This window comes from Aquarana catesbeiana, linkage group LG10 (assembly GCF_042186555.1).
Source record: "Aquarana catesbeiana isolate 2022-GZ linkage group LG10, ASM4218655v1, whole genome shotgun sequence".
NCBI classification, from domain to species: Eukaryota; Metazoa; Chordata; class Amphibia; order Anura; family Ranidae; genus Aquarana; species Aquarana catesbeiana.
Window position 1 is genome coordinate 142,340,359 of NC_133333.1, and position 25,694 is coordinate 142,366,052.

Genomic DNA, 25,694 nt, shown 5'->3' on the forward strand with positions numbered 1-25,694 from the left:
ACTTTTACTAGCAGTATGTACAACAATAATATTATGGAGACTATGTTAATATTTACACAATGGGGTTGATTTACAAAAGGCAGATATACTGTGAACTTTGTAAGTGCAGTTATACCCATTTTTCTTAGTAAATGTAAACATGGTAAAGCTTCACTTAAAGAATATCCAATCAGGTGCAAGGAAAATAAAAAAAATTCCATTCTCGCACATGATTGGATGATGGAAATCAGCAGAGCTTTATCACATGTACCAAGCTCGGGGGTAAATGAGTGCAAATGCACTTGCAGTGTGCACAGTCTATTTGTCTTTAGTAAATCAACCCCAATGAATATGTATATATAACAAATAAGAGAATTGTAATATTTCTGTTATTTCATTTATATACTGTTTAGAAAGTACACACCATGTTAGAATTTTCCAGCAGGGGAGGGGAGTCTTGCCATAAACTGTGATACAGCTTATTGGAGGAAAGGCACATACCCCCACCACATAGGCAGGGACTTGCAGAGCTGTGCTGTGACTTCACCAGCTGTCTGCTAATCTATTTATAGCACCCACCCTGACACAAATTCCAGGCTGGTTCTATCACATGTGTCAGAGAACTTGTCAGACATTTTAATGCTGATAACAGAAGAACGGTGCAGGAGAAAGCCACGGGACTTAGGGCTTTGAAGAGAGCTAGGAAAACACTACAGATATACGTGCCCAGGCCAAATTTCATGAATCGGTTTACATCCACTTTAAGATTTACTTAGCCCTCTACATTCTTGAAACTGAACAGACATTAAAACATCACCAGGCATTTGCAAACTAACACTAGCAACCACAGCCTTATTATTTAATGCTAACAAGTTCAAAGTACAGCTAATATGGTACCATCATGACAGTGTTTATACATCACTGAACATTATTACTATAATAATATTTAGAAAAATAAACAAGGCTTTAGATGATCCCTGCTCATCTCAGTCAACATCATAAAGTAGTATGCACACATTTGCAACCTAACAGCAATGTGTAAGTTACACAGCCTTGCCTACAACTATTTATATATACACTTGGTTTTGTTAAAGTGGTTGTAAACCCTGTACTACCACTTTTACCTACAGATAAGCCTATAATAAGGTTTACCTGTAGGTACCGTGAATATCTCCTAAACTTGCACCGTTTAGGAGATATTTACTGTATCCGCATGTGCCGACACCATCGACACATGCGCACTGAAAAAACGGCTCGCTTGTGCCATTTCTTCAGTAGCTGTGTTGTGACTGGCGGCTCTTGCCCGCATTCATGGGAGTGACGTCATCGCGGCTCTGGCCAATCACAGCGCTGGAGCCCGCGAACCTGGAAATAACTCCAGGAGACATGTCGCCGGTCTCAGCAGTGTACGGAGACCGCTGCAACATCTTCAATCTAAGCTAAGTATTTCATAATGAGCTAGTATGTGATGCATACTAGCTCATTATGCCCTTGTTTTGCAGGTTTTTGTTATATATATATATATATATATATATATATATATATATATATATATACTCAGCCAGGCTATTCTGCTTTGCCTCCAAGAATACAAGGTCCTGAAGAAGCAAATAATGCAAAACGCATCAACCTCTTGGACTATGTTAGGCAAAAACATTATAATAGCATATGTAGTTCACAAGGGTCTGATATCCATGAATCCATGGGACCAATTTCTTGAGGTGTTTTAATCTGTGATTTTTAAACTTGTAATAAACTTTTTGTAAACTTTTTTTTATCTATGTATGTGTCTGTCCTCCCTGTACCAGTAAAGACCAATTACGATTTGGGTGTGGTTTAGTATGCACACCCAGAAGCCTTCCTATAAGGAATATAGTAAAAGCCTTAAAAAGGCTTCCAGGACCTTATTCATAAAGGCAACCAGAGCAACAAAGTTCTCAACATGTAGACACTATCCAGCTTTGGATCCCAGATATAGTTATAGTAGCCTAAGATCCCAAACGTCTGCCTGTTCTGCCAACATAACAAAATAAGATCTTTGGAGAGGAATATTTTCAGATTGGTGCTTCAGAGTGTGCTATCTGCTATGATACAGCGTTTCCCCGAAAATAAGCCGGGTCTTAAATAAATGTTGGCAACAAAAGACACAGTAGGGCTTATTTTCTGGGTATGTCTTATCATGCCACGTGCTGTCTCTTTCCCTCCCTGCCTGTCAGGAATCCCCTGTGTAAAAGTGCTTGTAGAATACTGGAATCCTCTCCGTTACAGTATCACACAATGCAAATAGTGTAGTGCCACATACCTTCTTACAGCGCCTGTGACCCGCTGGAGCTCTGCAGAGGGAGGAGGGACCAAGATCCCCCGCTGACATCTTGGAGAGGGAGAGATCAGCTGAGTGCAGCTCGCCACTTCCCTAGCCTGCTGGAGCTCTGCACAGGGAGGGGGGCCGAGATCCCCCGCTGACATCTTGGAGAGGGGGAGCTCGCCACTTCCTTAGCCTGCTGCTTCCTTAGCCCATAGGACCTCTCCTCCCCGTTCTGAGCACTGAAGGGGGGGGGCAAAATCCCCTGTTGACAGCTGGGAGGAGAGGAGCAGGAGATCAGCTGATTGCAGAGTGGCCCTATTCCAAAGGTACTTGGCACAAATGGATCACACAGACACACAGAGTCTACACTATACACTACTGCAAGAGTGGATTCCAGCACTCTACACTAGGGCTTATTTTCGAGGTAGAGCTTATATTGCAGCCCTTCCCAAAATTCGCGGTAGGTCTTATTTTTGGGGTAGGTCTTATTTTCGGGGAAACACAGTACAGTAGGTACAAAATATAAAAGTAAATAAAAATAGTACATCCAAAAATCAACAATATACACGTTTATACTGCATGTATAAAAAAATTAAAATGGCTCACGTAGAAGATATTCGGCACTGTCATGATCATAATCTGTGTCTTCAGGAAAGTGATTTATTTTTACACATACTCCTCTTTTTTGTCCTAAATATGAAAGAAAACACACATTATTAGACAGTATAGAATGTAGTATGACACATACTACACATTTTGTGGAATGACGACTGCACAAGAACACAGAATCTGTGTATTTAAAGAAAGTTTACCTAATCATACAGAAATATGAAGTTCAGTCTAATACACCCTCTAAATGCTGTGTGCAATTTAAAGTGATTGTAAACTATCACCTTGTAAAACAACCCATTCAATTTAAAATAGAAATGAAAGGCAAAACATTTCCAAGTTGGGAGGAGGAGAAACAGCAGCACATTGAGCTTCCCAGTAAAATGCTGTAGGAGGGGCGTGCCGGGACAAGTCTGATTATTGGAGGAGAGCAGGCTGAGTTCCCAGCATAGCTAGATAACTGACCATGGTGTGTTCTCCTGCTTGGTTTGGTCATTTTTTAATAGGTAAGCAAGGGGACTAGCAGGAATGCCAGGGATTTTACACAAAGGAAGCAATACAAAGGAAACAGGATACTTTCTAATACAAGTACATGGTACAGCAGGCACATATCAAGAATATAAAATGTTGGGGTAACAAACGCTTTAATATACACTCGCCCTGACTCCCCTCCTGCTTAGGGATGAACCAAACACCCCCCTGTTCGGTTCGCACAAGAACAGGAAAAAAGTTTGTTCGAACACGCGAACACCGTTAAAGTCTATGGGACACGAACATGAATAATCAAAAGTGCTAATTTTAAAGGCTTATATGCAAGTTATTGTCATAAAAAGTGTTTGGGGACCTGGGTCCTGCCCCAGGGGACATGGATCAATGCAAAAAAAAGTTTTAAAAAGGGCCGTTTTTTCAGGAGCAGTGATTTTAATAATGCTTAAAGTCAAACAATAAAAGTGTAATATCCCTTTAAATTTCGTAGCTGGGGGGTGTCTATAGTATGCCTGTAAAGGGGCACATGTTTCCCGTGTTTAGAACAGTCTGACAGCAAAATGATATTTCAAAGGAAAAAAAGTCATTTAAAACTACTCGCGGCTATTGCATTGCTGGTCCGACACTACACATAGAAGTTCATTGATAAAAACGGCATGGGAATTCCCCACAGGGGAACCCCGAACCAAAATTAAAAAAAAAAAATGACGTGGGGGGTCCCCCTAAATTCCATACCAGGCTCTGCAGGTCTGGTATGGATTTTAAGGGGAACCCCGCACCAAAATTAAAAAAAAAACGATGTCTGGTCCCCCCAAAAAGCCATACCAGACCCTTATCCGAGCACGCAACCTGGCAGGCCGCAGGAAAAGAGGGGGGGACGAGAGAGCGCCCCCCCTCCTGAACCGTACCAGGCCACATGCCCTCAACATTGGGAGGGTGCTTTGGGGTAGCCCCCAAAACACCTTGTTCCCATGTTGATGAGGACAAGGGCCTCATCCCCACAACCCTGGCCGGTGGTTGCCACGGAGGAGAGGCTGGACGAGAACACCACAGGAAGAACCAGAAGAACCAGAAGAAGAAGAAGATGAAGGAAGATAGAAGAAAGAAGAAAAAAGAAGCATTTAAATAAAGGAATTGTCAAAAACTGTCTCTTGTCATTTTTAACATTTTTGACAGTTTTTTAGTGAAATGGTAGGGTAAGTACCCCCTTACCATTTCACACAGGGGGGGAGGGCTGGGATCTGGGGGTCCCCTTGTTAAAGGGGGCTTCCAGATTCCGATAAGCCCCCCGCCCACAGACCCCCACAACCACCGGCCAGGGTTGTGGGGATGAGGCCCTTGTCCTCATCAACATGGGGACAAGGTGTTTTGGGGGCTACCCCAAAGCACCCTCCCAATGTTGAGGGCATGTGGCCTGGTATGGTTCAGGAGGGGGGGCGCTCTCTCGTCCCCTCCTCTTTTCCTGCGGCCTGCCAGGTTGCATACTCGGATAAGGGTCTGGTATGGATTCTTGGGGGGCCCCACACCGTTTTTTTTTTATTTTGGCACGGGGTTCCCCTTAATATCCATACCAGACCTGAAGGGCCTGGTATGGAATTTAGGGGGAACCCCCACGTCATTTTATTTTTTAATTTTGGCCGGGGTTCCCCTTAATATTCATACCAGACCTGAAGGGCTTGGTATGGAATTTAGGGGGACCCCCCACGTCATTTTTTTTTTTTTAATTTTGGTTCGGGGTTCCCCTGTGGGGAATTCCCATGCCGTTTTTATCAATGAACTTCTATGTGTATTGTCGGACCGGCAATGCAATAGCCGCGAGTAGTTTTAAATGACTTTTTTCCTTTGAAATGTCATTTTGCTGTCAGACTGTTCTAAACACGGGAAACATGTGCCCCTTTACAGGCATACTATAGACACCCCCCAGCTACGAAATTTAAAGGGATATTACACTTTTATTGTTTGACTTTAAGCATTATTAAAATCACTGCTCCTGAAAAAACAGCCGTTTTTAAAACTTTTTTTTGCATTGATCCATGTCCCCTGGGGCAGGACCCAGGTCCCCAAACACTTTTTTTGACAATAACTTGCATATAAGCCTTTAAAATTAGCACTTTTGATTTCTCCCATAGACTTTTAAAGGGTGTTCCACGGCATTCGAATTTGCCGTGAACACCCCAAATTGATCGATGTTCGCCGAACTTGCGAACAGCTGATGTTCGAGTCGAACATGAGTTCGACTCGAACTCGAAGCTCATCCCTACTCCTGCTATCAGTACCGATAAAAAATGATCATCCTAACTTAGAAATAAATGGGCATACTACATAGAGATATCAATATTGATCTGCTGCCAAAATACTGTGATTTATTGCATTACCATGGGAATACAATATGTACAAATATATTTGCAAGATGTAATACGGAAACAGTGCCAGACATACAAATAGCGAGTGTGGGAGAGCACAGTCCTAACTTTCATCAAAAGATATATCCACTGTAGATATAATTTGTCATTACATTTTTGTATTTGTAAAGACATTTGTAAAGATAAATATGTATGTTCCAATTCTAACCTCCAATATTAAAAATGGATGGATGAGCCATGCTATAAAGCAGTGATAATCAAAATATGAATCAAAAAATCAAACCAAGTGAAATTGGGTATTACAATGACAACATGAACGATCTATTGTATAACACCTGTGCACAAGAGAATCCAAGTGCAAATACACCAATATAGGAAACTACAATCCACTTCTCTGTAGAGCTACCTGTGAGATCTCGCCTTTGCGTTTTGTTTTTTAGCCTAGGTTCACATTGCAGCGATTTGACATGTGATTTGACATGTCAAATCGCATGCCAAATTTGCGGCTATTGCCGGCAATGGCACAGTCCGAATTGGTGCGATGGTACCGTACAGATTTCCAAAAGTAGTTTCTGTACTACTTTTGGCGACTTTGGGGTGCGATTTGTATAGACATCTGTGCAGGAACCCGCACAGATGTCTCTGAAATTGCCCCCCAAGTCGGACTGACATGTGTGAATGAAATTGTGCGAGTTCAGCTGAACTCAAACGATTTCAATCCTGCTATCAGTGTGAACCTGGGCTTAATCATATTTTACTCGAAAAGAACGTTTCAACCCCTTGTCTACCAAGTGCAGCTCTAGGGATCTGTTCTGTGGAAAATATCTTGCAGCAGAGCCGCTGCTTTTCATCGTTATTAATATCTTTTCACTGTGGATAATTATTCTTTTCCAAGTGCAGTTTTGAGTTGGTATATTATGAAATATATGAAATTACCTACCTGACTGTCACACTGATCAATTTTCCAAATTTCAGTCATTTTCCATATTATGAAAAATGGATAGTTACCTGACTGTCCCACTGATCAATATTCCAAATTTCAGTCAGTCAATCAGTCAGACAAGGTTGAAAATCAAAAGTTTCAACTTTACATTGATCTTGTTTGGTACATGCTAAAATAGAATTGAGGATGAAGACAGCCAGGCGACCAATGTTTTTAGGGGAAGGTTGAAAATGACAAATTCCATATATCCCTATTTTGCTTATTGCAGGTTTCCCTTAGGATTTTAGTTGGCACCCATGGTGGTTTAGTGCTTCAGAGTTACCTTCTTCGGTACTAGCTTGCAATGTAGTACAATAGCTCACAAACAAAAAAATAAGTTAAAAAAATAATACTAATAGATAAAAGTAAAAATTAAGCTTCCATTGCTCATAGAAGTAACTTAAAGGTCCTACATACCCTTAAAAATCACCCTAAAATTTCCTTCCCTATGGACTCTAATTCCTTAGGCCCCTTTCACACTGGGGCGGTGGGGGCGTCGGCGGTAAAACAGCGCTATTTTTAGTGCTGTTTTATCGTAGTTTCTGCGGCTGTATTCGGCCGCTAGCGGTGCGGTTTTAACCCCCGCTGGCAGCCGAAAAAGGGTTAAAACCGCTCGCATAGCGCAGCTATAGCCGCGGTATTACCGCGGTATAGCCGCGCTGCCCCATTGATTTCAATGGGCAGGAGCGGTTTAGGAGTGGTGAATACACCGCTCCTTCACCGCTCCAAAGATGCGGCTTGCAGGAGTTTTTTTCTTCTCCTGCCAGCGCACCGCTTCAGTGTGAAAGCCCTCGGGCTTTCACACTGAACAAACAGCAGCAGCTGTTTTGGGTCGGTTTGCAGGCGGTATTTTTAGCGCAGTAACGCCTGCAAACCGCCCCAGTGTGAAAGGGGTCTTAGCACCAAATGATAAATTTCTCCAAAATGTCTCAGTTTCACTTTTTCCTGCATACCAGTCCCTGTTTGTCTGCATTGATGCTAGACCTGAACGGTAGTCTTAGTTTTTATGCATAAACCCCAGATATTCATATCAGGCCAGATGCACTGTTGACCATGAACCCCAAACTCTGCTTTGCCCTGAATATCCATTATACATATACAGCTACCCCCACCATTGCACAAGCCCTGAAGACTCCCAAATATGACAGTCCTTTGATATCTGTTACAGTGTAAATTTACTTTGTCATTCTTCTGATGAGAGGTACTTGCCCTGAAACATAGGGGTTAATTGACTAAAGACAAATAGACTGTACACTTTGCAAGGAAAGTTGCACTTTGCAAGGGAATTATCCTCAGAGCTTAGTGAATGAGGTCACACTGACTTCCATCACCCAATCATGTACAAGTAAAAATGCTTTTTTTTTTTTTTTACTTTTCCTTGAAAGTGATTAGGTATTCTTTGCAAAGTGAATTTTTACCACAATTACCAAGCTCTGGGAAAAATTCCTTTGCAAAGTGAAACTTTACTTGCAACAAAAAAAAAGCCTATTTGCCTTTCATTAGTAAATGAATTCCATTGTGTCTCCAGGAGGGACTCACTATTCTTTTGAACTTTAGAAAAGCTTTCCTTTTATTTTTGGGTCTCATAATAATAGTAATACGTTAAAGTGTTTGTTAACCCCCCCAAAAAATAATAATACAGATCCTGGCCCCTTAAAGCAGACTACACAGCACGGTGCTTGAGCTGTGTAATCTGCCCCCCTCCGAACTGTAAAAAAACCCTCTATTAGAGGCTGGCATAGCACACTATGTAGCAAGGTCCCAGGCCTCCTTTGGTCTAATGAGAACCTCCAGGCCAGGGATAGCTGACATCCTTCTGTATGTAGTGGGTTGGGAGGCATGGTGGGTGTATAGTTGTTAAAGTTATTGGGCGCCAGACACTTCTTGGATGCAAAAGAAAGTTTATTTCTCTTAACAAAACTTTTTTTGTTAGAGAAAGTGTTAGGGCCAGGACACCCTTAGGTAGTTGCAATAATAAATGGCAGACTCCAAGACTTCAATAGGAGGACAGCCATGCAGGGAAAGGCATCCAGCAAGACGCCACATCTGCATGTGTAGGAATGCTGTCTCCTATGGCAACAGTCTTTAACAGTTCCAAACACAAGGCTTAACAGTTCCTTCACTTTAACTACAATCACTCCTTGTAGTTCTTCAGCACAGATCTACTGATTCACTGCCATTGAATCCCTTGAGCTCCTCCAGTTTTCACAGCAGTGGTATCTTCCTCAAGCGTCACCCCCACCTCTTTGCTGGGTCCCTAACTTGGAACTCTAGATACCTCTCAAGCTTCACCCCACTGGCCTGCTCGGTCCCTGGCTTGACACACAAGGCTGCTCTGCAAGCGTCACCTCCGCTGGCTGGGTCCCTGGCTTGATTCCCACTGAAGTTTCCCGATTCTTCACTGTCCCCGGTTGGTGAGAATATTGCTCCGGTACTTGCTTCAGTTACTCACTGTGGTCCCTGGCAATTAGGCGGATAGTCCCTTACTGGAGACAGCTTCCCCTCTACCTCCGACCACGACAGGTTCTCTGGCCAACAGAACCGTCACTTTTGGTTTGACTGCAAGCCGCAGTCCCAATCCTTCGCTGCTCTCTTGCTTCTGGATAGACTAGCAGCCAGATGTGCCTGGGATAGGCCCCATCTCTGGCCTAATAACCCGGGCAATACAACACACGTCCACCCAGACAGCCGTCCAGGTGGCACAGAACACAGCTCACCTGACCTCACCCGAATATATAGGCTCTCCCAGCAGGCCAAGTGATTCAAGAAAACCCCTGCCCATTGGCTGAGATACCACATATACCCATAACCTGACCCAGTGGCAGCATGTCCCGCCAAGCTATTTACAAAAAAAATTTAAAAAAAAGTGTCACTTTAAGAGTGACCAGGCGCCGGACACATGGCAGTCTATGGGAAGCTTCCCAGCTTGCAATCAGCTGATTGCAAGCTGGGAAGCTGATTTGCCCGTGTTCAGGGTGTGTGCAGGGCGCAAGCATTGCGCCCACAAACACTCCCACTCTTCAATGATTTGTTTCTGGCCGCCTGTTCTTTATTTTTATTGGTGGGGACCGGGGGATGGTGGGCGGTCCTTTTTCTGAGTCACTTCCAGTTTCGGCTCACTGTGCTGTGGACTGGGCTTCGCATAGAAACATGCTGGAGTTTCTACTCATGTTTTCACCTCCCTGGGACACTACTCTGGGCGCCTGACTCTTCACAGCATGAGACTGAATTCCCCTAGAGCAGCCGGCAGCAGCGATGGATGTCACCACAAGGATCACACAGTAAGTGTCTGGAAGGGGGAACTGCCAGCCTCTGCTCTACAGATAAGATAATGTCAGGTGAGGGATCGGGGAACAAGTGCACTCTATAGAGAGGTGAGATAATGAAGCCAGCAGTGTGTGCAGCTTGTTACTTCCTCTCACTCACTTTGTCCACTTCCCCCCCTCCCTAACCTGCCTGTTTGGAATGCCAGGTAGTGCTGGAACAATCACACCTGGCTGTGAGTGGACCATGAGAGTCCTTAGGAGGGGAGAGGAGTAATGGAGAGGGCTTAACCTGTCAGTGTGTGTTTGTACATCTCTACTGCCTGTGTGTGTGCTACACTGAGACACCTCCCCCACTGTATACACAGCATGTCACAGTACACAGTCCCTCTCCTTCACATACTACTATGTATGGCATTGTCCAGGTCCCTGTTTAACCACTTCAGCCCGTGGAAGGATTTACCCCCCTTCCTGACCAGAACATTTTTTGAGATTCTCTACTGCGCCGCTTTAACTGACAATTGCGCTGGCGTGCGACATTGTACCCAAATAAAATTGACACCATTTTTTTTCCCACAAATAGAGCTTTCTTTTGGTGGTATTTGATCACCTCTGTATTTTTTTTTTGCAGTATGAACAAAAAAAATTCGAAAAAAAAAACATTTTTAATTTTCTGGTGTAAAACATCCAATAAAAAATTGAAAAAAATCTAATTTCATAAATTTAGGCCAATATGTTCTCTGCTAAATGTTTTTTTTGTAAAAACAAATCCCAATTTTTAAATTTTTTTGTGAATAGCTGCGTTTGATGGGCACAGCGGCTGCGTTTGATGGGCACAGTGGTGGCAATTTATAGGTATAGTGGCTGCGTTTGACGAGCACAGTGGCTGCGTTTGATGGCCCAATGGCTGCATTTGATAGCACAGTAGCTGCATTTGATGGCACAGTGGCTGCGTTTGATGGACACAGTGGCTGCGTTTGATGGCACAGTGGCTGCGTTTGATGGGCACAGTGGCTGTTTGATGGCACAGTGGCTGCGTTTGATGGGCACAGTGGCTGCGTTTCATGGCACAGTGGCAGCTTTTGATGGGCACAGTGGCTGCATTTGATGGGCACAGCGGCTGCGTTTGATGGGCACAGTGGTGGCAATTTATGGGTACAGTGACTGCGTTTGATGGCACAGTGGCTGCGTTTGATGGCACAGTGGCTGCGTTTGATGGCACAGTAGCTGTGTTTGATGGCACAATGGCTGTGTTTGATGGCACAGTAGCTGCGTTTGATGGCACAGTGGCTGCGTTTGATGGCACAGTGGCTGCGTTTGATGGCACAGTGGCTGCGTTTGATGGCACAGTAGCTGTGTTTGATGGCACAATGGCTGTGTTTGATGGCACAGTAGCTGCGTTTGATGGCACAGTGGCTGCGTTTGATGGCACAGTGGCAGCATTTGATGGACACAGTGTCTGCGTTTGATGGCACAGTGTCTGCGTTTGATGGGCACAGTGGCTGTGTTTGATGGGCACAGTGACTGCGTTTGATGGCACAGTGGCTGCGTTTGATGGCACAGTGGCTGCGTTTGATGGGCACAGCGGCTGCGTTTGATGTGCACAGTGGCTGTGCTTGATGGGCACAGTGGCTGCGTTTGATGGCACAGTGGCTGCATTTGATGGACACAGTGGCTGCAATTGATGTTTTTTTTTCAGTTTGTTTGCACCCCCAAAAAAATTTTGAGCACCAGCCGCTACTGACCTGACCCTGCTTCGCCCTTTTCGTATATAGTACCACTAAGTACCCGGCCACCTAATGGTAGAAGAGAAAAGTGCAACAAGGCCAAACGTAGGGAGAAATCAATAGCTCTCTAGCAATCAACCAGGATAACTACCCCTGGCAAGTAAATTTGTGAGGAGCAACCCTGCCTAAACTCCAGGGTGCTACACTATGTAAGTAGTTTGCAAAAACGAGCGTTCTAAATAGCGAATTTGAGCTGGCTTCAGGCCAGTCACGTGACTCGTGGGCTCTTTACAGCTACGAGACAGAGCTTCTGCGGAGGAGACGAGCAGCCACATGATCTCCTCGGCTGACCTCAGAGGGAGATCATGGCTCCTCCCACAGAAGAGATCTATCGGAGCTGTAATGTGACCAGCCTCAAATTCGGTATTTAGAATGCTCGTTTTTGAAAACTACTTACATAGTGTGCTATGCCAGCCTCTAATAGAGGGGCTGGCATAGTCTTATAAAAATGGGTTAACAAACCCTTTAATAGAGATCAATTTCAGCTTTTAACTGTCAATAGTTGGAAAAAGGTTAAAGAATAACTCTATAGAAAATGTTGAGAACCACTAGTGTTTGCATCAGTTCGACAAAATGGTCAATTACAACTTCAGTTCAATTTTTAAAAGTAAGACACCTATAACAACAAACCAACAGGTATAACCAAGTTAAAGTGGACATATGAGTAAGCTTACAAGTCTGCATTAATACATTTTTGAGAAGAGTCTTTCAGTCTGGGAAGTAGATACTGACCCAGAATAAAGCCTGAATAATCTTGGCTAAGTCACCTTGGAAGTAGGGCAAAGGAAGCTGAAGGGCTGTTTTGTTCTACCCTTTACCTTTTCTATTTTTTATTATATGCCTTGAGGGAATCTTTCCCTTTCGTTCCCGAGTTGGATTCTCCTTCCTCACTCTTCTCTTTTCTATTACTCTACCCTTGTTCTTACTTGCCTGTTCCTCAACCTTTCCCCACCCCCTCCCCTTCCTCCCTTTCTATGCTCCCCCCTTTCCCTTCGATACCCACTTTTTTTTAGATGCCTAAAGTTTTCCTGTCATATCATTTTCTGATTATCGGATGGCTGTAACACTGAGTCTGTATTTGTTGTTTATTCTCAACAAAATTTGTTTGGATAAAAAAAAGGTTAAAAAAAAACCCAAAAACCCTGAATAAAATTGGTGCCGTCTTTATAGGGAGAAAAGCAGACGAAGGCATTGTCAGGGGAAATACTCTAACCGCTGTAAAAGGCAATAAATATTTGTTGATGTTAGATTTACATACTATTTAGCATGTATGCTGATAACATGAAAAACAAATCTGATAGTAAATTAATTTTAAAAGGCAAACCATAGTAATTTTCGCTTAATTTCATTTTGGAAATTTTAGAAATGTGTAAAATAATATTTGATATTACTATTTTATTATTGTCAAACGTAAAATCTTTATTTGCAAGAAACATTTAATATCGGGTCAGCTTTCTATTTGCAGTTTTTAGGGATTTCACATTAGGAAACTACAACATTATATGCAAACCAGTGTAGGGATCTGCTGCTCCCTAGTGTTAGCTGCTAATATCACAGTGCTATGCACAATTATGTATGAGCACTTCCTATCTCTGAGGGATGATTTAAAAACCCCAAAAGGTGGAAGTTGGAAGAGAGAGAGAGAGAGAGAGAGAGAGAGAGAGAGAGAGGGAGAGGGAGAGGGAGAGGGAGAGGGAGAGGGAGAGGGAGAGGGAGAGGGAGAGGGAGAGGGAGAGGGAGAGAGAGAGAGAGGGAGAGAGAGAGAGAGAGAGAGAGAGAGAGAGAGAGAGAGAGAGAGAGAGAGAGAGAGAGAGATGACACCACGCGTCCACATATAGGAGCTGCATTACTGCAATACTGAATTTGATCCAGGACACAGGCAGAGACTATCGGTAATTATTCTTGTGTTTTGGCTGTTTAACTGTAGCTGCCCATAACTTCTTGATCTGAATCCTAGTGACAGACAAGTATTTGCCCTATTGTTATTATCTCACATGCACAGTGCCAGATAGTTAAGTCTATGCTACTGTATGTATGTAGTGGTCACTTTCCAGTATATTAGTAGGGGAACCTATTTATTGCAATAGAGTTTATATGCAGCTCCTGCTGATTTAGTTATATGCAGCTGCTGTTCTTTTAGTTAACCCTGTCCCTTTTGGTCTAGGATTCTATAGCTAGTTTTAGCTAGGGCTAAATAACCAGCATAGGCTAAAGCCAGGTTGAGCATCCAAAAGCCACTTCGGGTAGTTAGAGGTCCAGTTGCATGTCAGATTGGAAACTACTATAGAGGGACTAAAGCGAAGAGTGGATAGGCTGACTCTAAGTTTCAGTGCCACACCACAGCTTTTGCGTTTGAGAAGCTGCGTTTTAGGCTGATTGGACAACAGTTGGAGGATCTCCCCATCACTGCTGATCTTGTCTTCAGGTCTCTGACACAAAGACATATGCCACATCACAATCATCCTCAGCAACTGAACTTTGCTGCAACATTCATCTGAACGTATCTCTATTAATAACTATATGTACTTGGGTATATGTGCACAATTCTACCCGGATGCCAAGTGGACTCTTAGCTGATAATATTTGTGTGTCTATGAGATGTATGTACTGTTCTTATTATTTTCTTGTAAAAAGCTTGTATTAGTTCTAGACTTGTGTGCATCTATATACTTATGGTTAATGTTGTATACTGTTTGCAGTAATTACTTCCAATTACTTTGATTAGATTACTGGTTCATTTTCCAGGAAGGGTATCCCTTCTGCTCACAGAGGCCCTATCTTGGGTGGAGGCACTGCCAACTTTAGTATCAAACCCACTCTTTCACTTAGTGATGGTTCTGATTTTCTTATTTACCTACAGGTTTAATGCACTATCCTTTTTGAGGAGGGCCATTTCTTATAACCCCGCTCCCCCGCTCCCCCCCCAAAAAAAAAGTCTAAAAGAGGGCTATACAAGCACTGCATTTGTTACAGCTTACAGAGAATGAAAATCCAAAGAACCTATCTCTACTAGAAAAAGTGGAGGGGGAAGGTTGGTCGCTCTACTTATGAGCGAAACCAATGAAAAAGCAGGTTTGGGTATTTAAAGTGACTGTAATAGTTCATTTTTTTTTCTTTTAATAACAACCATGTTATTATTTACCTGCTCTGTGCAATGGTTTTGCACAAAGCAGCCCCAATCCTCCCCTTCTCGGGTCCCCCCCGCTGGCACTCCTGGCTCCTCTCCCCCCGCCGAGGGCCCCCATAGCAAGCCAATTGCTCTGGGTGCACTCGTGTATGCTCACTCCCAGGCCAGCTCTGTGTGTCCATAAGACACATCGAGCATGGCTTGGTCTCGCCCCCCCACTCCCTTCTCACTGTCTATAATTGACAGCCAATGGCTCCCACTGCTGTGTCTGAGCAAATGAGCTGGGAGAGAGCCAAGAGAGCGAGTTCTCATGCTCACTTGATTGAGATCAGGCTCAGGTAAGTATAAGGAGGGGGGGGGGAGCTGCATACTGAAGGTTTTTTACTGTAATGCAGTGTTGCACTGTTTAGGAGATATTCACACTGCATGCAGCTGGTGACGTCACTGGCGCATGCTCTCTGAAGGGACAGTATACCCGTGCTGTCCTGTCAGAGCTTCATGAGCTCGTGACGTCATTGCAGCTCAGACGGCTGGAGCATGCAAACCCAGAAGGAAGACCTAGTGAATATGGAAGCCCAGTTAGCGGTGACAGCACGCCGCTGGAGGGCTTCATTCTAAGGTAAGTAATTCATAATGTGTGAGTATGTGATGCATACTAGCACATTATGCCATTGTCTTGCAGGTTTTTTTTTTAAAGGCTGCTGTTTACTACCACTTCATGCAGACAGCATTTTTTTTGGAAGATAATACTTTGAACATAAGACACTTAATAGATTACATATTGAGAAGGGGGGGGGGGGATACTTAATTGTTGACTATTCATTTAACTACAGTTTTTTTTGTGCAGCAGCCCTAGAGACACATAAATATTAAGAGTAGGCCTGCACAGAACATTATGGAGAAATCATTTTTAAGCTTATTACATAGTTATATAAAAACATCATAAACAGAGCCCATAATAATAGCAATAATAAAGTACTGTCAGTTAGAAGGATCCTTTTATATTTTCTGCAATTTCGACAACAGTTTAAGGCATGTCTTACTAGTTACTTTGGGCATAACATGATTTGAATGTGAAAGCACAGCATTACCCAAGTTGTATAATATTATTCATTGGTTTAGTTGTATTATGTTATGCTCATAATTTAAATTTATGTAAAATGTGTGCAGTATAGACTGCATCTCTCATTATTCTGCTCATTATCATAGCATGAATGATTGCATTGGAACTGAAGAGAATACCACAGAGTTTTTGGTAATTTCAGTGGTTAGTGTTACAATTTTTCTATTTGCAGATACTGAGTTGTGAAATATCTAGTCATTAAAGTAGCAAATCAAGATCTGTCAGCAAAAACTGTGAGATTAAAAAAGGAAACCTTAAAAGATCAAATGTTTTATTTCTTTATTTTCCAAATCTCCTTTTAGTGCGTGCGCTCAGGATTGAGCTCAGGATAGAGCAAAGCACAGGGTTATTTTAGACTCCATTGTATAACACAGTTTATTTGTACAAGTACTGTGTATCATGTCTATCTAAGAAAACTGAAATATAATTCTATGTTTTTCCAGGCAAGATTAAGGAAGTGTACTACTAGTGTACCAATAGCGCATATGTCCTTAACTAGCATTTCTCAACCTTTTTTCAGTTGTGGCACCTGTTAAAAACATACCAAATCTCAAGGCACCCCAGTCTAAAATGTAAAAAACCTATATGTTACTTATCTATGGGTAACCGGAGTCTGGAACATTTACCTTCACATCAGAAGTCCCCCCCTTCACATCAGAGGTTCTGCCACCACATCAGAGGTTCCTCTATCACATCAGAGCCCCCCTTATACATCATAAGACTTCTGTCACATCAGAGGTCCTTCATCATGTCAGAGGTCCCCCATCACATCTGAGTTCCCCCTTCACATTAGAGGCACCCCTTCATGTCAGAGGCCCCTATCACAACAGAGTCCCCACTATAATTCAGAGGCCACCCTATACATGACAGCCCTGTCACATCAGAGTGACCCTATACATCAGGCGCCCCTATACATGAGTCCCCCCATCACTACTGAGCCCCCCCATCACATCCGAGCCCCACTATCACAGCCCCCCCAATCACACAGTAGCCCCATCACATAGCCCCCCAGTCACACAGTCCCCAAGTCACACAGATCCCCCCATCACAGAGCCCTTCTTCACATCAGAGCCCTAACTTTGACTCCAGCAGCATGGCAGAGGGTAGGAGGTCTGGAGGAGGCAGATATTCTTCCTCTTTTGAATGCTGGGGGTGGCCCTGCATGCCATCTGCCCTGGATCAGAGTCAGAATCTGCCATGTTGCTGGGAAAATGCTGGCCAACACAGTAGCAATGATTAATGCAGTTTATCCTAGCCCTAGAGCACCATTGCTCATTATGGTGTTGGCAGCCAGCCCACAGGAACCATGACACCTTATGACACTGACCCAGGGCACCTTCATTGAGAAACACTGTCCTACACCTTGGTACACATGAAATGATAGCATTTCTTCTCTATAAATAAACAAAATAAAACACAGAAATCATTTTGACATTTTTACAGAAATAAAGGAAATGTATATCTTTTTTGGATATATTTTCAATCTTCAGTAACGTAGAATTCCAGGAAAAAAATAGCTAAATAATAAATAAACAAAAAAAGCTTTTGTGACAATATTTATTTTCAGTTCAAGGCTGGGCCCTGCAGTACTTCTTTTATGTTACAAGGTAGTGTCATCAGTATTTTAGGTAATAGCCCTAATTATTTAAATTACTTTCTCTGAGTCCGGGATGTCATGTACCCACCCCCAACCAATTACTGGACAGTGAAGGAAAAGCAGTACAGTGACAAGCTCATCTTTCTGTCACTCTGTCTTTTTTTTTATGGAGAGGGGATTTTCCTGGCCTATTCTGGTGCTCCAGCACTGTTAATGTGGCACACAATTTTTCTGCAGCTGGAAATCAGCAGACACAATTGTAATGTCTGTACAGTAAATCCTGCTTTGTGTTTCAGCACTGAAAAATTTTACTGGCTATAGTCCCTCAGATAATACAATTTGTATCTTAAGTCAAAACCTGCCTTGTCTCTCCCTTTTATATCGTGGCCTGACCAAACTGCTTACTTACTGCTAAGCCAATGGATAATAGTTGTAGCTACTGTCTCTCAAATAATATATTCTAATGTTTATTTCAAGATAAAACCTGCCTCATCTTTAACTCTTACATTATGGTCTTACCAGGCTGCTTACATACTGTCTAGCCACAGAGCAATATTTGTAAATATTGTCTCTCAGAAAATAAGCTCAAAATCTGATAAGCTAGAGGTAGCTGGGCAAGTGATCTACAGCCAGGTGAGAGGCTCTCCACTGTCAGAGTCGAATAGCATGCAGTTTCTCCAACAGAACCAGCTACTGTGATGAGCCCCTTTCTGATTTATAGCAGAGTACTCTAGTTCCAGAAATATGCCATAGGGAGAGGGGCCAAGTAGGACAGGCTGGTGCTTTGTCCTTGGGCATTGAGTCCTTCCAACTATTCACCTGTTTTACCAGAGCTTCCTAGACGTCAATATGAGGGATTATGTTTATGAGGATAATCACAGGTAGCTGTGTTGTGTGTAGTTTACTGAAGTAGTGAATCTCAGCTTAACTCTCTGTTGTTAAACATTCTCATAAAGACTATGCAATGCAGCCACATGTTACTCTGACACATGAGTCACAGAGACATTGCTTTAAAGAGTCCATGTTCATGCCGTTTTCTAATGTTTGGACAGGTTTCTTTATTCTGCTGTGTATGCATGGCTTTTTTTACATCCTTTTTGACATAACCTGTTTGCATTGTTGTTTCTAACGTTGTACCTGTTTTGTAAACTGCAAGATACATTTACTCTATGTCTGATCATTCGGTTGATTACACATTTTGTTAAATTTGGTGTCTACGAACAATATTGACCATGTCAGACAATAGTGATGGGAGTGGCATGACAGTGGTACTAGCCCCTTATTCCGGGCAGGATTCCTGCTGCAACATTTGCCCAAGTACACAGTGCATGGTCATGACTTTTGTAACTTGTTGATTGTGCCATGAGATTGCAGGGCCTCATATGGAATCCTGACTGCCCATTAGGAAGAATTGGCTATTAATACTTTTGAGGGGAAAGCAAGAAGGGTAATCCTGCACCTCTCACCGGAAGGTCTTGTCAAGATAGTTAACTGCTTAGAAGCAATGTATATACAAGATCCAAGTGGCAAATCCATTCTGCAATAGGCACAGGAACTGCAAAACAAAGCAGCAGAAATATGCTATAGGGAGAGGGGCCAAGTAGGACAGGCTGGCTGGGACAATTCAAACAGGCTGAAGGTAAATTTTGTAGATGGACTGCTGTTTGATAAGGTCAGAGAAACTTTGCAAGAGAAAGATAGAGACAACCCTGATTAGAAGTTCCAAGAACTGTTGAAAGCAGACATAATGTGTCAGGCAAAGAGATGCACAGGCTAGGACACATCTGGACTTATCTCTTTAATTTAGATCTGACAGTTTTATGGCACTCCCAGAGGATGAATTCCAGGGCTATGCAAGGAGAGAAGCACACATAGCATCTCTGCCCCACCTGCCAGAGCTATCCTTCTGGAGCTGCATATAACTGTCATATGTAAATTAGATAAATAAGTCCACAAGGTGCCAAGTGCCTTGATGGACTTAACTCATAAAATGCCTTCACATTTATCAAAGTGGCTAAATTCCTGGATTTGAGCTATAACTGAGCTTACATTGTAGGGTATCCATATATGTAGATTGTACTGCCATTATAAATTCTATGGGACCATACCAGTCGGTAAAATATTCGAAGAACAAATATTTAATAAATTTTTTCATTAAAACAAATAATACTTTTATGTTTGAATCAACAAACAAAAAAACCCACAAATAGTAAAAAAGCATGTATTTACCTTCCAAACAACAAATTCTCCATAGACCAGAATGGGTTAGCCCTCCAGGGTCTTTCTTATCCTTCAGTGGTGTTTCCTCACTTGATATGTTAGTGGTATTGCAGATGAAGGCCCTGGCATACAGCCAGTAATCTGTTCCTATTGCGATTGTCATGAGCCCAAATGCAGCAAAAGCTCCCACCGTGGTCAGAAGAACCTGAACCCCTTTCTCACACCACACCATTCTGCCTTCATTCCACCTCTTCCACGACTCCAGGGTGACAGGTTGAGGGGGCCTAACTCACGTAAAAAAAAATAGGTTTGAGCAGAAGAAGCCCGAAGTCTTCTTCTTTTGTCTTCCTTGGCTCTTTGGTTCCTGGGACCCTCTCCCGTTTTTCTTCCTTCTTGTGGCTTTTCTGCTGTCAGCAATAGCTCAGATGCTTCTGCCAGAGGACAATGGAAGCCACTGAAATGCTCAGGACTATGTTACCAACAATCTTCAAGTTGTCTTCCATTGACTGTCTACTCTTAGTTCCGTATGCGTCAGTGCTAACTGATAAAGTGCTCCTCTTGCATCACAAGAACCTGTAGAAGATATGGTAACATGGTAACATTGTTAGCAAAGGGGGAAATAGACTAATACATTAATTTAAAAAAATAGATGAACCTTTATCAGTTCTAATACAAAACCTTAGTGAGGCAGCTGCCAATTTAGAAAAAAAATCTTGACCCTGTCAGTAGAAGTAAGACTAATTTCCTGGATCAATCACTTCACTGACAAATCTTACCAATTGCATCTCATAGAAAGAAATGCATTAATTGCCGATTTAAACGCATGTGTACTGTTAACTATCACTTAATGTACTTTGTTATAGAATGCAACAGTTTGATCACACTAACAATAAAAGAAATCCTTGCATACTGGTGAAGAAATGCTTTATTAGAAAAAAAGAAAAGGTGAATGTCCCTTGCCATTAACACAATCCAGTCCCAACAGTAAAGAAATCATTATTTATTTATGGTATTGACCTCTGCAGACTGTCCATTGACATAATTTATTTAATCCCATTGTTTAGGAGTTTACATCTAACCATGTCTTTTAAAGTTTACAATCTAATGCTCCTAATACTCATGGGTCAGCTTTGTGAGAATGACAATTAACTTACCAGCATCAATGGGGTTGGAATTTTTTTTTTTTAGAAGTGTCTGGTGTCACAGAGACATCTGTGGGAAGGTAGTACAGAGTTGTAGCAGAATGTGAAAGATGAAAGGTCCCGACCAAGCTTGTTGTGAGGAAGGAAATGCATTGATAACACCAGGGTGGATTTGATTTAAATTAAGTCGATTTAAATCACGATTTAAATCATGATTTAAATCACTAGTAAAATAGCTTAATTTAAATCAACTTGATTTACATCATAATTTTTAAAGAGCAACTGTTATCTCTGTCCCGCAGCGGCTCCTCCTCTGACCCTCTGTGTACTCACCGATAGTCTCATTCACTTTAATGGGACGGCTGGTGATGCGGCAGTGACACAACAAGGTGAGGGATGTGGCGGCAGCAGGTGAGTGGATGCCTGTTAACAGGCGCTGCCATGATGGCTCTGAAATGATCGGTGTTCTTTAAATGTAAGGACTTATTCTTGCTGGTAGTTATAATTTTTAATATTTGCAAATAAAATGAAGGTTTCAGAACCGATTTAACCATACAGTTTGTAGTGTACATAGATAGCAAAACTATGGGATAAAGGAATGTTCCTGAACTTTGTTTTATCTCATGGTTACTGTGAAATTGTGTGAATGCATCAATACAGTGCATGTTATTTCAGCTATTAGAGCTTGGATTCATTGAATGAGTTTACTAAAAATGTAAATATTGCAGAATATTCAGCCTCATGCTACATAACTAAGCTCCATTTCATGCTGAAAATGTAACTTCCTCAGAGAACAGGTGTATAACTTAAATTGCATACCAGAGCTCTAAACTAACAATAGCTCAGTTCGTTGAAGTTATGTCTGAAATTGTCTTAGTATAATATGGCAAAGCTTTAGGGCACTCTGGGAATGTGCAACAATTTGTTTTTAGGGCATACTGAAAAATGTGCTAATAGGAAAATGGTGATATGATGAGTACGCAAAGGAGATACCTGTGTTACACACCTGTTATCTAAGAAAATGACAAATCGTCATGACATACATCTTTGGCATTATATCAATACGTTTTTCTTCATCACAATGAGAATGGTTGGGACTTTACTTCCTTCACAGTGCACCACATCTCTACAGCATCCTCCCAGTGGTGCCCCTGCAACACGAAATACTTTTGTTTTTTCTGGCCAGGTTTTCTCCATCCTTCCATCATGATGCCCCTAATGCAGACCTAGGATTGGGCCCAAGCACTGACCACCTTTCACCTGTGTAGAGACAGACATATTCTACACAAATAATGATTCAAGGTTGTGCCTACTTTTATGTTCTGGTCACCCATAAACTTAATAGGTGTAAGCCATACCTGTGCCTTAATGAATGCTACACTATAGGGACTTTCCCGCCTACCCTTTTTTCTTTTCTCCTGTGGTCACACACAAGAAAGCATTTTTTTCCACTTTGTTATCTGTATAACCAAGTTCTGAATTAACAGTATGTTTCTTAATTGTGCAGAGAAACCCACCCAAACACGGCCGGGAGAAAACAAATTATGTGCAAACAGTGTCAAAGGTGGAATATGAGACAAGGTTCAGACAACCAAGGCAAGAGTTTTAACCCCCATGCTAACACTGAATGGCAGACACCCAATCCGCATTAATCTACAGTGCTAGAGGTGGGAAACAAGGGTTCCAAAGCTGAAACTCTGTACCTTTATCCCTTAATCAAACCAGTACAAAAAAGCCTATAAAATAGGACTTTATTGGTACACTTAAGGACTCAGGATACATCTCTATATCCATCCCTAAAAAACATTAACATTGGCAACTTTGTTTATATATGTATATACAGACCGTTTAACAATGATACCTCCCTGTCTCAGCCCATCTGTTCCCCCTTGCAATTTATCCTTAATATTATATTGGAAAGAAGAGGGGGGAGGATGGGAGCATGGAGACAGTTGCTGAGGCTGTCCAAACATACACTCTGACACACAAAGGTTTTAGTGGATCTCGGTACTGACACACAATAATAAACTTAAAGTAAAAATGATATCATTTATTACGTTGACCGCTTCATCAGGTGGAATAATCTATAAAACAGGTAATATAGTAAGACACAGAACAAATTCCAAAAAATACAAAAACATATTACATACATAATACTCAGCAATAGCACTGAGTAGTTGCTTACCCAACAGATCCACAGCCAGGTACGGTCCCCTACTACTCAATAGATTCCCACCACGGTGGACATGGGGGATTTTTGCAGAGAATAAATCTAGATAAGAATTTGAATATATATTTCAAATAGTTGGTGGGGTGGTAACCATTAGGAAAATGTATAGTGCACCAGGAGGGGTGAGGATAATGCAGGGAGAAGGGGAGGCAAGGAGAGGGGAAAAAGAGGGGGGGGGGGAGGGGGGGAATGAGGGGTGGAGGAGGGAGGGGTGGGAAAATGGGAAGGAGAAGGGGATGAGTGAAGAAGAGAAAGGGTAAAAAGGGAGGGACAAAGAAAGGGAAAAGGGGAGAGAGAAGGAGAGAGGAAGAGGGGGAAGGGGAAAGGGAACGGTAGGAAGAAGGGAGGGGGGAAGAGAGGGAAGGGAAATGGAGGGGGTGGAAGGGGGTGGGGGAAAAGTATGGAAGGGGGAGTGCAGATATACATAGTGGTTAAAGGGGTTGTAACCTACCTGATTAGATTACTTTAGGAGTGTACTCAAGAAGTATAAATTGCTCCAGGGGGGAGAAAAACAAGAGGCAAGGAGGTAGTAATCAGGTAGGTTACAACCCCTTTAACCACCATGTATATCTGCACTCCCCCCTTCCTCACCTCCTACCCCCCCTTCCCCCCTCCTTTTCCCGTCCCTCATTTCCCTTCCCTCTCCTCCCCCCCTTCTTCCTACCATTTCCTTTCCCCCTCCCTCCCCCCTTCCTCTCTCCTTCTCTCTCCCCTTTCTCCCTTCTTTGTTGCCCCCATTTTACCTTTCCGCTTCCTCACTCATCCCCCTTCCCTTTTTTCCCACCCCCTCATTTCCCCCCCTTTCCTTTCCTTTCTTCCCCCTTTCTTCCTCTTTCTCCACCCTCCCTTCCTTCCCCCCCTCCCCCCCCTTCCAACCCCTCCCCCCCCCCCTTTCCTCCCCTCCTTGCCGCCCTTTCTCCCTGCATTATCCTCCCCCCTCCCGGTTCACAATACATTGTCCTTATGGTTACCACCCCACCAATTATTGGATATATATATTCCTATCCTAATCTAGATTTATTCTCCACAAAAATCCCCATGTCTGCCGTGGGGGTAATCTATTGAGTAGCTGCGGACCGTACCCGGCCGTGGATCTGTTGGGTAAGCAATTACTATTGCTGAGTATTGCTGAGTATTATGTATGTAATATGTTTTTGTATTTTTTGTAATTTGTTCTGCGTTTTACTATATTACCTGTTATATAGATTATTCCTCCTGACAAAGCAGTCCACAGGCCGCAAAACTAGTAGATGACTGATTAATCTATGAGAAAACTCCACCATCAGATACTTTTTGGGGAAACCTTTTAGTATTTGTATACTGTTTTGAATTTTTTATATTAAGACCTATGTATGTATGTTTTTTATATGTAATAAATGATATCATTTTTACTTTAAGTTTATTATTGTGTATCAGTACCGAGATAGTCCACTAAAACCTTTGTGGGTCGGAGTGTATGTTTGGACAGCGTCAGCAACTGTCCCCACGCTCCCATCCTTCCCCCTCTTCTTTCTATATAATTTTTGGATGATGGTACTTCCATATGCCTAGTTTTAGGCTTTGATATTTGAGGCTACACTCAATTTTTTTGTAATATTATATTATCAGTTATCAAGTAATTCGTATATTCAAGTTGGTGGAATACTCAATTGACACTGACGAAATGAAAGGTGAGCAGCAGCTCTCCACACGTTTCTTGGATCAAAGTCTATTTCTTTAGGAGATATGGAAGTGTTTCTGTAAATTATATATCAACAAGGTAATTCGATATCGCTTATATTTATGCCAATGTCATGTTATCTACAATAAAATGACTTAAATCTATCAAAACCCAATGTCTGAAGCTAATTACAATCTTGAAATAAAACTATATATAAGCCTTGTTGCATGGCATCCTTGAGAAAAAGACAGGGAGGGTTGCAGGGGAACAAGCAAAGGGTATCTGTCACCACACACGAGCAAATTAACAAAACAGGACCATTGCCACTTTGCAATCATATCAAATTATCACATACAAACCTCTCCCTCTAGTATATTTATTGTCTTAGGATTAGTCTTTTTTTTTTCTGGGAGGTCGATTGGACGTGACTTTGAGCTATTTATTGTGTTTGCCCCTGCTCTAGGGGAGTTCAGTGGTGGTGCAGTTGATGGGAAAAATCTGGCCTAGTCTGCCCACGCATGCTAAAATGTTTTTTCCAGCAGCTATTTCTCCTCTTTTGATATTCTTGCTGACATTGGCTGGGCTGGAGTCACCCCCTAACACATTTGTATGTGCTTATGTGGTGAGCAAGTGGACTGTTCCTCCCAAAACCACTAAAAGGAGCACAGACGTCAGTAATAGCCAGTTTGGACTGTTGATACTGTGTATAATAGTGACTTCCACACTGCATGCAGTGACGTTATCACATTTGGGGGCATTACCAATGTACATTATGTCATCACATCCAAGGGGCATGGTTTGGCATATGTCACAGTGTCTCT

The 25,694-nt window shown here is 42.4% G+C and overlaps 1 protein-coding gene across 3 annotated transcripts in view; it reads right to left on the bottom strand.

Annotated features, from left to right (window-relative positions):
* CACNG8 (calcium voltage-gated channel auxiliary subunit gamma 8) overlaps nucleotides 1-25,694 on the bottom strand; it is a 188,154-nt gene that overhangs the window by 72,885 nt on the left and 89,575 nt on the right. For 2 of the 3 annotated variants that reach the window (XM_073602736.1, XM_073602735.1), the window contains 2 exons: nucleotides 19,851-20,414; nucleotides 2,891-2,974 (listed from right to left, as the gene is read on the bottom strand). In XM_073602736.1, coding sequence (XP_073458837.1) covers nucleotides 2,891-2,974; nucleotides 19,851-20,073 — 307 coding nt within the window. In that variant the 5' untranslated portion in view covers nucleotides 20,074-20,414. Of the gene's footprint in view, nucleotides 1-2,890; nucleotides 2,975-19,850; nucleotides 20,415-25,694 lie in introns of those variants that run through there. The other variant, XM_073602737.1, reaches the window with a different exon arrangement.